Here is a 14,145-nt window from a genome sequence, read left to right on the forward strand (position 1 = left end):
AAAAAAAGCAGACTGTTTATTACAGACAACTTCTTTTTCAGTAGAAAAACACTGGCTATTAGTGCAAAATGTATTTTATTAGCAAATCAAAAAAACTTGACTACTAAATTAACAGGTTATTAATAATACTATTAGATCAGAATAAACAAATATTGAAAGCAAAGAATGTTAATAAATACTAAACTCAAAAGGTAAAGTTATGGTTGCATAGCAGCGAGGCTAGACAAATTTGGCATTATAGGCCAAATATTCTTAATCTTTACAGCAATTCTTGATATCAAGATGTAATAATGTCACTTAATAAAAATAGTCATTTCTGTCCTCAAAAATTTATGTTAAAATCTATCTTTAAAAAACTGGCTCATTTTAAATTAGATGTGGATAGGTAAAAGGTTTCAATTAGTGTAACACAAGATTACAACATCTGAAGGAAGCCCAATGAGGATTCAGTAACATTTATTCTAAACCCTTATTCCATTTCAGATTTGTTGAGAGAAGAAAAAAGATGAATATAAAAATTATTATTTTTAGCAAATCTCTCCTGTGAAATAATCTCGTGTAAAAAAGTATTATCATTAGTAAATAACAGCTAAGAAAGTAGACACTATTTTCTAACAGTATTACAAAGTACATTTCTTTTAGATCTGAACTATATGGGAAGAAAACACAGTTGAACTTGTAGCCTGGAATCTCTTTTCAAATACTTTATTATCATCATTACTAAAAATATCTACTGCTTTTCTATCTATCCTATAAACTGCATGGAATGCACAACCAAATTCAATATAGCAAAATCCCATGCACTGAACACATTAAACACTCATATTTACGAGCTATGTCTGCCACTCTAGACAACAATGTCCAAGATTAAGCTTAGAATCAATGTTCTATTGATTTTACCATCAATGAACACTATGGCTCACACAACTGGCCGTTTTAAGGGAAGATAGTTTCTACTATAATTTTCTTTTTAAAATATATGATGTTAAAAGATAAATTACAGCTTTCCTGAAAAGAAAAAAAAAATATATTTTTTTGTGGTACTGGGGTTCCTGGAAGCCCTTCCACCTCCGGGGCTACACTCCCAGACCTATTTTTTACATGTTTATTTGGAAACAGGGTCTCCTAAGCCAGCGCGCGTGGCTGGCTTCGAACCTGCACGATCCTCCTGTCTCTGCCTCCCAAGCGCGGGGATTACAAGCGTGCGCCACCACACCCGGCAGAAAAATATTCTTAAAATACACACAGACACTATCTTCCTAAGTGTTGACAACACAAAAACTGAAATAGTACTTTATTATGTTTTTACATTTAAGCATATAACACTATTAGAAAGCTCTGGAATTGAGATGGACACAAACTGTTCTTAATTACCTGTTAAAATCAGATTAAGAATGTGCAAACGTACAAATGTGTTATAAGATATAGAGAAGTAAATCTATGACAAAAATATCACTAATGTGATAAATCATCAGAGCTATAAAGCCATTTTCTTAGAAATTAAAGCATTAGCTGACTAATACCACACTTAACATATGGCCTAAGATGTTTGCTTTGATTCTCTTAAAATGTACAAAATAAACATAAAGAGTTGCAAAATCATTTAGTGAGCTCCATGCTGGAATCTGCAATTCATCAAACATATGTTGCCTAATATAAATAATGGAAAACAAGTAAATTTAAAACAATTTTAACTACCTGTGGATTTATATAAATTTAAAATATTAGTATATTTTGGAACATAAAACAATAATTATGTAACTAAAATAGAAACTCTGTATATTATAAAAATGAACAATTTAATGATTATTTAATTCTAGCAATTCCCTAAATTATGTATTTCCCATCATACAAGAATTCAACTTTTGCTTAAAATAACAAAATTTACAATTAACGAGTACCTTCCAGTAATAATTACACAAAGAGCATAAACAGGACTAATAAGAATAACTTAGTGAATCTCAAATTCCTTTAAATATATACCTGTGTGTGTCGTATGTCAAAAACTGTGGCACTTAGCACTTAACACATTGCAGAAAATAGGTATCTTATATCTCCAAATTAGAGAAGGTACTAAAATAAGATTTCTTATTCTCAGATTAATTTTTAGTTTAATTTCAACATACCTGTAAATCAATTTACAACTGGGTAATGAATTTATAAAAGTTTTAGCAAATTGAGGCTAATAACTATACTTTCAACTGTACTTATAAATAAAGCATATTTAATAAACTAAAATATAATCAACTTGTAGAAATACAGTAACATAAATAGGCTAATGAAATTCTAAGTTACACAACTGGATTAGTTGCAAATACAGCTAAAATTTATAATAGACTTTATTTTTTGGGGGGAAGATTTAAAGAAGTTTATTAAAAAGAAATACAGAAGACAGAGCCTCATTTTACCCAAGGGTAACCTGAGGGGGTGCTTCAAACAAAATCACATATATAACAGACTTTAAATGAAAGTAAATGTTGGCTGGGCGTGGTGGCGCACGCTTGGAATCCCAGCGCTTGGGAGGCTGAGACAGGAGGATGGCCCAGGTTCGAAGCGAGCCTCAGGAACTTAGTGAGGCTCTCAGCAACTTAGTGAGACCTGTTTCCAAATAAAATATAAAATAGGTCTGGGAGTATAGACTGGAGGTTGAAAGCCCCTGGGTTCCACCCCCAGTACCACCAATAAATAAATAAATAAATAAATAAATAAATAAATAAATAAAATAGGGCAGGGGTGTATCTCAGAAGCAGTATGGCCATGGGCGATCTCCAGTCCCCCCCAAAGCTCAGGATTTTAGGGAAGGCTACTATGCTAGACTTCTGTACACTAATCAGGAAAACCTATTATTTTTCATGCTATAGCCTATGCCTTTTGGGGCTTAAAAGTTTATTTGCAATTACATTCCCTTAAAAAAATGAAAACAGCCAGTCGTGGTGGCGCAATGCTTGTAATCCCCATACTTGGGAGGCGGAGACAGGAGGACTGCACAGGTTCTGGCTTAAGAGACTCTGTTTCCAAATAAAAATATAAAATAGGTCTGGGAGTGTAGCCCGGATATAGAAGGGTCTCCAAGAACCCCAGTACCACCACAAAAAACACCCCCCAAAATATTATGTATATGTAAAGACTTATATGTGAATTATTTAACCTCCCCCAAAAGTAAAAACAAACCTCAGGTTCATCGATTGGTGAATGGACAAACAAAAGTGGTATATCCAAACTATGGAATACTAACCAGCAATGAAAAAGAATGAACGACTAAATTATGCTACAGTATGCATAAAACTCAAAATCTATTTTTTCGTGTGGTATTCGAGATTGAATCCAGGGGCCTTCTACCTCTGAGCTACACTCCCAGCCTTATTTTTGAAACAGGGTCTCATTAAGTTGCAGAGGGCCTACGTAGCTGAGGCTGACCACGAACCCAGGAACCTCCTGTCTCCTACTAAGTATCAAAAGCATGTGTCATCATGCTCCGGCAAGAACGTCCTAATAGAAGCCAGATGCAAAGAACTGCATATTACACGATTCCGTTTATATGAAGTGAGCAGAAAAGACAATTTACAGGCACATTGCAACAGCGGGGGAGAAGAGAGGAAACTCTGCAGATGAGCTTGCGGGGCGTTTCTCAAGTGACAAAATGATCAGAACTGAACCGTGGTGACTCACGCTCCGTGCAGCGCCGTTTACTAAAGGACGGTACCCAAGGTAGGTGCTACCAAGGGATGCAACTTGTACCTAAATAAGGCTGTTATAAAAGTTCACTTGGCTTTTTCTAGACAAAATTGTTTGTTAATTTATTTCACTGTTACTCCCCTTTCTACCAAAATGTAAATAGTGATCCTGATTTTAGTGAAAACACTATTGTATATAAGGGGAATAAACAGGAATCATGTCTACTACAATTTTCAAATTGCAAATTCCTGGAAGGTCACATCTTTCCTCCAGTGCTAGGAACTGAACCCAAGGCCTTGCAAATGTAAGGCAAGTGTTCTGCTCCTGACCTCCATCCAAGCTCTGTAAGGTTGACTGTTAAAATTACCAATTCAATAGATAAGATAAACAATTGTGATAATATGAAACATTTCTAATCCCAATATGAGATGATCTGTTCTAGAAGATATGTGCCCGTGCTCTGTTTTTAAAGGAATCCTGAACATTAGGTAGCTGTCTGCAGAGAAGCCCTCTTCCCATATATTTAAGCACTCGCAGGTCACCTGGCCTCAGGCGAGCTCTAGAGAAATGATTCTCAGCTTGGTTAGTTAAGGCTTGAGCCTCAAGGAGAAGCGGTTACCAGTTCCTTGTGCCTCGAGGGGTATAAATACGACAGCTGTTTGTCTAACTGTCAGATTCGTTTTTTTTCTACCAACATTCGAAAATAAATGCAGAGGAACTAATCCTACAGAGATACTGTTAGATGAGTTTATGTTAATGAAAAATCCAACAACTTATATCTAAGAAGCGATTCACTCTGAAAAGATAGAATTAATTTCAGTAATTAAATTGCTACAAGTTTGCTGACTTCTAAGATAACAACAAACAAAAAGACAAAATCTGATGCCAAAGTTGTCGGAAGACTAAGTAAAGCTATCTTTACAGACACATTCTTGGTATGTGACACGGAACTACGGGTCATTGAAAGAAACCAACTAGGAATATGCACAGAATGACCAATACTTCTTTCACCAGACCTTTCAGCACTATAGATTATCTCAACTAGAGGAATGTCTGCTATGGCGCCTGGGCCTGCCCAGCTCGTGTTATGAAGCCAACACCACTTCAAGAGGACATTTTGAATCTTTGCTTTGCGATCTGACAAACTGAGGTTTTCACATTGAACAGTGAAGACAGAACCACGAAGGCAGCTCACACTTAGCATACAAAGCTATTCTAGACAATGCACGTGAGGCTGAGAATGTGACACTACGGATCTTTTTCTTTTTGTCTTTAAGATGTATTAGACCCATAATATGCAGATATCTAGGCTGACTTTAGATTAAATCCCCAATACTTGAGTTTTCATTTGATTTTCAAATACTCTTACTGTGGAGAAACACTTTCAAATTTGAATTGTGGTCCACTAATGTCCCATGAAATAATTCTGTGCACTACAAATAACCCTCACTGGGGTGTGTGTGGGGGGAGATAGCCCAGACTATTTCACATGCAGTGAGTGTTCTGTGGGATGTTTTATTGTAGAGGTGTGTGTGTGTGTCTGTCTGTCAGTCTGTCTCCCGAGGACTCAAATGCATTTCTTACTGTGGGTCTGGCTTAGAAAGATCTGAAGCTTCCACAACTGTAACTACGTCCTGCACATCGTGTAGAGGAAAGGGACGCCTGCGCCATCTCCTCTGAAGTCACGGGCACTATAAGCCAGTATATAAGGACATTATCACTCTTCTGAAGGGGCACAGAGAAGCCCCACAGTGAGGGGCTGCCCTGCTTGACTCTAACACAGAGCAGAGTGAGAAGGGGAAAGGAGGCCAAAGAAGTGAAGAAGCGAACGCCTTTCTCCCACTGCATCTTCTTTTTCTGTGTGTGTGGTACTGGGGAGCCCAGGGGCATTCTACCTCCGAGCAATGTCTCCAGCCCGATTTTTTATTCTTTATGTTGAAACAGGGTCTCACTGAGTCGCACAGGGCCTCACTAAGTAGCCGAGGCTGTCCGCAAACCACGATCCTCCTGTCTCAGCCTCCCAAATGCCGGGATTACAAGCGTGCGCCACCACGCCTGGCTTTCTTCCACTGTATCAGCTACAGGCTTATCCAAGTCTATTCTCTCACTCACAAACGGGGCTATTTGGAGAATGAGGAAACATCAGACGGTGTATTAACTTGACTAATGCTAACAGGCTAATTTTAAAGATTTAAAAGGGGGTGGGGGAAGGAAGACCACCAATCATAGATAGGAACTATTACTGATATACCAAAAAAATGGACATTTGTTTGAAGTCAAGTGGTATTTATATTTCCCAGGGCATAATACTCATGTTAAAAATATCATCTCATTCCCCGCACTTGGGAGGCGGAGACAGGAGGATCGCGCTGGCTTAAGAGACCCTGTTTCCAAATCAAAAAGTATAAAAAGTGGGTCTGGGAGTGTGGCCCAGAGGTAGAAGGGTTTCCAGGAACCGCAGTACCACCAAAAACAAACAAACAAACAAACAAACAAAACCAAACATACATTGTAACCCTGCATTTTTTGAAAAGAATGAAAATAAAATACTAACTTATAATAACTGAAATGCTTAAGGAGACAATTCTTTCCTTTTAAAAGCTGTGCTATGAAACTATAATTAAAGTCTTGATTCAGACACACAGACGGACACTCACCTCTGCCTTCGTTCATCGTCCTTCAGCACTTCATAAATAGCCACCAACTACAATGAAAGCATCACTTTAAAACAAAATCCTCAACTGTAAGCAATCACAAAGGAGGGCGACGGCTTTAAAAAGGACATGCAGAAAAGCCTCTGTGTCCATATGCACAATAAAGAGATTAAATCTTAATTACAAGTACCTTCTTATGTTTAGGGTAGCACCTTAAGAGGTTAAAAATGCCTACTATCAAAATTAATTGCGTGAAAGATGCAAAAGTAACCGTTTGTCTTAACATTTGCTTTGTAAAAGCAAATGCCGTAATTTATGACAATTCTGACCCCCTAAGAACTTAGAGATCTTAACATTACAGTTATGTTGGTAAAGACGTATTTCCTTGGGAGTGGAATACAAATCTGTTCCGTTTTTAGACTATTTATTTTTACGCGGACAGTCTACATGTGAAGTCATCTTTCGGCCACACAGATTGACGAGTACCATTCCCACAGAATATCCAGCACGGCGTCTTTCACTTACTTGTCTAAACTGAGTCTCCGCGTCCTCATCCTTGTTCTTGTCTGGATGTAAAGTCAGTGAGAGCTTGCGATATGCTTTTCTGATGTCTGCGGACGAAGCATCCTGGAGGCGGTGGGGGAGGGGAAATACAAAGCAAACTTTGTCAGAAGAAGAAATTCCCAGAACCTTGTTAAGACCTGAGAAGCCGGCCCCCCCAGGCCATGCAATCTGAGCGCGGAGTCTCAGCAGCAGGCTGTGCCGCTCGCCCGACCCGGCACTGAACAGTTATTCAGTGTACTTGGCGGTCCTCTTAACTTTTCTTTACCGTACAGCCATGTAAAGAAGACAGTGTTTGGCAAAACTTTTCAAACACTTGCCTTCCTAAAATTAACCAATAAATCTTGTTCGGTAATTAAGAGATCAAAAAGAAACAAATTACAAATTAATACATCTGTGTGCCTTCAAAGAAGTTCTTTATTTATCTGAGACTACTAAAGCCAATTTCTGAATCCCAGGCTTACCATAGGTGGTTTCTTTATTGTTATTTATATTGAATTTAACACCCAGCAACAACTTACGGAATCTCAATATCGCATGTGAAAAAGCATGCCTAGTAAAAAAAAAAAAAAAAAAAAAAAAAAAAAGCATGACAGCAGTAAAATTTGCACTTATCAAAAATAATTATAGTTAGAAATACTTAAGAAAATAAACTTAGTACCTTATGGGGCACTTACAATGTTGTCCAGTTTACAGAAATAAATGTGCCCACTATTCATATATTACTAAGATGGTTTAAATATGTTTAAAAGGTCACCGCAGTCCAGTACTTCAGGTTAAGTGCATGTTAAAATGACAATTTACATCATCTAATGTGCACAGGTAAAACCAGAGAATGTCCTACCTGTCTAGTATAAAATGCACAACAACTGGAAATGAATGCAGAGTCACAGCGGAGCTGAACATTCAGTCTCCACTAAGTTGCTGTGATGTTTCAGTAACAAACGCATGAGGCAAAATGATAGTAAAGTTGCTTATTAGATTTTATCTGTTTCATAGCTATTTGCCCAGTTCATCCTCAAAACTACTAAACAGTTCAAATGACAAGAAACCAAACTAACACAAAGATCGAACCTGGGACTACACAGATGCTAAAGAAATAGCTGGAGAAAGATAAAAGGAGACTATATTCAGTATGTTTATAAATAAACCATTTTCTTCATTACCAATTTTTGGGGGGTTGTTGCTTCAGCCCAGATGCCACCCTAGGCATTAATATTTTTGTGACTTATGGGAGCCTGAGGAGTTATAAAATTAGCAGAGTAAGATTTGCAGGTAACATAATTGTATATTTATTCTAATTTACTTAATAAAAACGATGTGTTCCTTATATTACATTTTAGATAATATGTGGTAAAAAGGGATAATTATTTCATAGAAATGTGTGATGAATCTTTTTGTTGAGCAGAAAGGCCAAGTGTCAAGTGAATAACCATTTTCTAGTTGGGATTTTAGTTTCAAATTTTATTAAAATGACTGGGCATGGTGGCGCACGCTTGTAATCCCAGAGCTTGTGAGGCTGAGACAGGATTGCACAGGTTCAAAGCCAGCCTCGGCTGCTTAGTGAGGCTCTCAGCAACTTAGTGAGACCCTGTTTCCAAATAAAATATAAAAAAGAGGTCTGGGAGTGTAGTCCAAAGGTAGAAGAGCCCTTGGGTTCCACCCCAGTACCACTAAAAAAAAAAAAAAAAAAAAAGATATATATATATATAAATATATATATATATTAAGATGGAATTGTATTATAGACAAAATTATTCCAAAAGTAGACTTCATACAAAGAGCTTAAATATCTTTTTGCATTACAAAATTAATATATGTTCATCATGCAAGATCAATGGCTTACTTAAAAATGAACATGAACAGTAGTCACCACGGCGCTTTCTGGCTGCCAGTCTTGCCATCCTGACCTCAATCCCCTATTTCTCTGCTACAATACGCAACCCAAATATAAAGTGGACAGACAGCTCTCCTGCTTCAAACAGCCACAAATTGAGTTCTCCCATGTGTGGGCCTTATCTCCACCATGCTGACTCAGCAGACAACTTTCTCCTACGGAACTGGCCTCTCAGACCCCCACAGCCTGGCTGCTTTCCTCTCCAGGATCCACCCAGTAGCCTTATTTCAGTCAAAAAGAATAGATTCTAAGCAAGGAGAGCTAAAAGCTTGGGGCTTTGTTAATTAAAAAGACATGCTCAAAGTTGTATCTCAAATGAGCATATGTGTTTATTTAATTTTAAGTACTTAATGATCTTAATTTATCCACAGAACAAAACTATGATGCACTGTAAATACATTTACTATCAGACCCATCTACTGTTAGGGAGAGAGGGTTTGAGCAACTCTTCAAGTTCACGCTGCGTGCGCATGCATAGACGAGAACAGAATTCAAGTACAGAAAACGCTGCTTCAGAATGAGATCTATGCTGGCTGTTGAGCGGCAGATCTGGCTGAATAATTTCACCAAGGGCCTGCTTTGGGACGGCAGTGAGAACTGCTAACAATCTTGCTGATCTGATGAACCATACGGGCGTGTCCTCTGAAGTTCGGTTTGTTTTTGCTTATTATAACGGTCTCACTAGGCTGCCTAGGTTGTCCTCACACTCCTGGGCTCAGGCCGCCTTCTTACTTCAGCCTCCTGAGTAGCCAGGACTACACGGATACACACTGAACATAGTTTCCAGTTGAAGCTCTCCCTTCTCCCTTCCCCTCTTTCTCGCCCTCTCCCTCTCTCTGTACTGGGGATTGATTTCAGGGGCATTCTGTCTCTGAGCAATACTACCAGCCCTATTTTTATTTTTTATTTAATTTTGCGGTACTGGGGATTGAACCCAGGGGCATTTATTCTACCTCTGAGCTACATCCCCAGCCCTATTTTTATTCTTTTTATTTGGAAACAGGGTCTCACTAAGCTATGGAGGGCCTCACTAAGTAGCTGAAGCTGGCTGTTAACCTGCCAGCCTCCTGTCTCAGCCTCCCAAGGACGGGGATTACAGATGAGGGCCACCACATCCAGCTCCAGCTGAAGGTTTAAAGATAAAGACTCTGATATGTGTTGGCTTTTCTAACACATTTTAAACCACATTTCTACTAAAGACTCAAATCTTGGAACATTCAACTCCCACTTTCAGTGGAATAAAACTTTTATCTCTGGTTTGTAGATAAGTTTTTTGACAGTTATGGTGAGTTGGCCATTATTAACACTGTTGCTATCAGGAGATCTACTGAACTGATTTGCCAGGATTGTTTTTGTTCTAAGGGTAATAAAGTTCTTTGGCAAGCTAAATATGAAATCTCTTAACACTTGGATAACCTCTGTAAAGAAGAGACAAATTGTCACTCTTTAAAGAAAAATGAATGCAATATGTGCTCATCAAAATTGAAACAATGTGATGAAACCTAGGTGAAAATGGCAGGATAGAAAACTCTAGGCCGGAGCCTCCCCAGAAACAGCGAGCGACTGCGAAACGGTCACGATCAACAGTGTCTCAACTCTGAAAACCTAAGTTTTTAGCAATCCGCCAAGCACTTAAAAATTAGCACTGAAGCCAGGTATGATAGAATGCTCCTATACATAGCAGTACTTGGGAGTCTGAGGCAAGATGATCCTAGGTTCAAGGCCAGATTCAGAAATTTATCAAGACCCTCAGCAACTTAGTGAGATCCTGTTTAAAATAAAAAATAAAAAGTATTTGGGAGGCAGTGACAGAAGGCCTGCAGGTTCAGGGCCAGCTTCAGCAACTTAGTAAAACTTTGCTTCAAAAAAAAAAAAAAAAAAAGGGCTTGGGTTTAGCTCAAGAGTATGCCACTGGGTACAATTCCCAGTACCAAATGGAAGGAGAAAAAGGAAGGAGAGAGGGTAAGAAAAAGAATTAGCACCTAAACTGGGCGTGGTGGTGCACGATTACCTGGGAGGCTGAGACAGGAGGGCTGTGGTTCGCAGCCAGCCTCAGCTGCTTAGTGAGGCCTCTACAACTTAGTGAGCTCTTGTTTCAAAGTAAAGAATAAAAAATAGGGCTGGGGGAAGTATAGCTCAGAGGTAGAATGCCCCTGGGTTCCATCCTCAGTGCCACAAAGTTAATTAATTACTTAATTAATTAAAGGCATATTTATTAGTTGGTTCTAAATTGGGAAACGAGTAACAAATGAAGCAAACAATGAATACATCAAAAACTTGGGGAGAAAGACTGAGGAGCAAGAGGCGGGAAGAGGAGCTCCGGGAAGCGCTGTCAGGCCCTGGACACCAGGACACCTCGCGCAGGCCTCACTCGCTCTCCCCTGCGGCGGACCCTTACGCTCCCAACAGGTAGCAGTAAGGCTTAAAACGGCTGTACACTATCCAGCTGCAAACTGAAGGCGTGCTCCAACATGCACACAGAGCCACTGACAAAGGCTGGGAAACACACGCCACCCCATTCCAAGCACTCAAGGCATCTTTGCTGAAACACGCAAGCAGAGATCCCAGTGGCCGCACAACATGAGGAGTACATACTGTTCTGCTCAGCAATCTTGTAGCTAGAGCCTAAAAGACTGACCGTGTAATTTAGAGGAAAGAACATTTATTTCTTATGGTTTTGGGCTCAGTCCAAGTGAGGACAGGACTGAGGATCTCAGGGCATGGGAAGCAGAGAGAGAGAGAGGGAGGCCATGGCTGTGCTCACACCAGGGAGGCAAGAGGTAAGAAAGAGAGCAGGGGAGCAGGAACCGTATCTAGTCCCCAAAGCCCACCCCAGGGGCCACTTCCAGCCACACTATCAGCCATTACACCCAGGTCACTCCATTACAATGGACTTATCCACTGCTGGGATTACAACACTCAACACTCAATTATATCAACCTCAAACACTAATTTATGAACTCTTCATGGGACCAGTCTATGTATCTAGCCATACACATACTTACAGAATTAGGTCCTAAGACTCACTAGACACATAGCATTAACTGTTACGGTTTGAAATGGTGGGGGTTCTTTTTCTTATTCAACTAAGGTTGGTTGAATAGAAAAATTAAAACTAACAGGCACGTACTAAGTGCAAGGGTCAAGAATCTACCTGGCCCTCGGCTCTATTGCATTGGGCAGTATTGGTTGCTCATCAACTAGGGTGCTTTGAAGCCGCACACAAAGCTTACCTTCCCTATGCCCAGGCCGGATCCCAGAGCAGAGGAGGTAAACAGAGGCACCAGTTGCCTCTGTTGTAGTTTTAGGGCTAAAGGCTTCAGTTGACTCTAAGGCCTTTACTATAGGTTAATGATTAGAATGAAGGGCAAAGACAGAGAGGCGCTCTGCATTGTAATCGCCGCAGCCCCTCCCTGCCTGAGCGCCTGCGCAGCACCCAGGCTCTGACTATGTTTTACACTTTGGAAATTATCAAAGCAATTTTCCAATACGAGCACCTTTATACATTTTGATGCCTCTTCCCAATACTGGCATATTAACCATAACAAGCAGCAATAAACAAACTGAGGAGAAAAATACTTAAAATGTCTAGTGTTAGGTATGGTAGCACACACTTCAAATCCCAATACTTGGAATGTTGAAACCAGATCATAGGTTCAAAGCCAGCCTCAGCAACTTAGTGAGGCTTTCAACAACTCAGCAAAAACCTGTTTCTAAATAAAAAATAAAACAGGTCTGGGGGTGTATACTGGAGGCTGAAGGTCCTTGGGTTTCACTGTAAGTCACACACACACACACACACACACACACACACACACACACACACACAGTCTAGCGTTCCCCCTCAAATCATGTAACATGCAAAGAACCATAAAGTGTGGTTCCCACTCAGAGAAAAAGGAAAGAGAAATTATCCTTGGTGGAATCTTTGTTCAGTGAGATTATCTGGTCTGGAGGGCACAGAGAAAAAAGACTAAAAAACACTGTACAGAACTAAGAAGCCCATAAGACACCATCAAGAGAATGGTATCTTTCTCACACATCATGGAGCTCAAAAGAGAACAGAAGCCGGGCGCGGTGGGCACGCTTGTCATCCCAGCGCTCGGGAGGCTGAGACAGGAGGATCACAGGCTTGCTGCTTAGTGAGGTCCTCTGCAAGTTCTGAGACCTTGTTTTAAAATAAAAAATAAAAAACAGGGCTGGGGTTGTACTTCAGAGGTAAATCCCCAGTACTGGCCGGGCGTGGTGGCGCACGCTTGTAATCCCAGCGCTTGGGAGGCTGAGACAGGAGGATCGCACAGGTTCAAAGCCAGCCTTAGCTACTTAGTGAGGCTCTCAGCAACTTAGTGAGACCCTGTTTCCCAATAAAGTATAAAATAGGTCTGGGAGTATAGCCTGGAGGTAGAAAAGCCCCTGGGTTCCACCCCCAGTAACACACACACAAAAAAAAAGTTAAAGAAAAAAAAAAAAGAAATTTTGAAGCCACATACAGTGGTGCATACCTGCAATCCCAGCAACTGAGAGGCTGACAGGAAGACTGTACATTCTAACATGGGGAGATTTCTGATTTTTCTTTACATCAAGTACTGACAAACTTTCTACGAAGGACAGCATAGTAAACATTTTAGGTTTTGTAGCCAAAGAGTCCGGCTGCAATTACCCAACTCTGCCAAGCAGCGAGAAAGCGGCAGCAGACAATATTAATACAAACGGGTGTGGTGGCGTCCAGACAACCTTATTATAAAACCAGGAGCACCTGAGTTTGGCCCAGGCATTAGGTTTTGTGAATCTAGGGTCCTTCTGAGATACACTCAGGTCTTTTTTATTTCGTAAGATAGGGTGTCACTAGGTTGTTGAGGGCCTTGGTAAATAGCTGAGGCTGTACTTGAACCGCAGACACAATCCCGTCTGCCTCTCGTGTACCAGGATCACAGGCATGTGCCGGCACACCCAGCTCCATGCAGTGAAGCTTGTTAATCCCTGATTTCTATCAATGGATTGCCAATCATCTAAAATGCATTCTACTAACACAGCATCTCCACAAAGGTGACATTCATCTTTTTAAGCCCACGGGGTGACAGAAAACAATGTGGCAGTCAACCAAAAATATGTATATATCAAAAGACTTAATCTAGGACCTGACCAAAGTAAATTCCTCTTAATAAAGCTTTCTATTGCCGCGAGGGAGCGGAGACCATCAGGGATGTGGCATGCAAAAGGACATCACCTGCTTAGCTATCAGATCTGGTGTGGAAGGAAAGCATAATCTTTCAGTGTTCTCAATTACATACATTTAAGCACATAATTGAGGAACTTCTAGTTCAGAGAACTTATACAAACTAAGACCAATTACTTCAA

General features: G+C 40.1%; 1 protein-coding gene across 1 annotated transcript in view; it reads right to left on the reverse strand.

Moving 5' to 3' along the window:
- Positions 1-14,145, reverse strand: part of DNAJC1 (DnaJ heat shock protein family (Hsp40) member C1) — a gene marked incomplete at both ends in the record, with an annotated part of 122,584 nt that overhangs the window by 59,065 nt on the left and 49,374 nt on the right. The window contains 2 exons of the mRNA XM_080717083.1: positions 6,333-6,379; positions 6,855-6,956. Of these exons, the coding sequence (XP_080573209.1) occupies positions 6,333-6,379; positions 6,855-6,956 (149 nt within the window). The remainder of the gene's footprint in view (positions 1-6,332; positions 6,380-6,854; positions 6,957-14,145) is intronic.

This window comes from Muscardinus avellanarius (genome assembly GCF_963383645.1).
Source record: "Muscardinus avellanarius genome assembly, chromosome: 20".
Classification (NCBI taxonomy): domain Eukaryota; kingdom Metazoa; phylum Chordata; class Mammalia; order Rodentia; family Gliridae; genus Muscardinus; species Muscardinus avellanarius.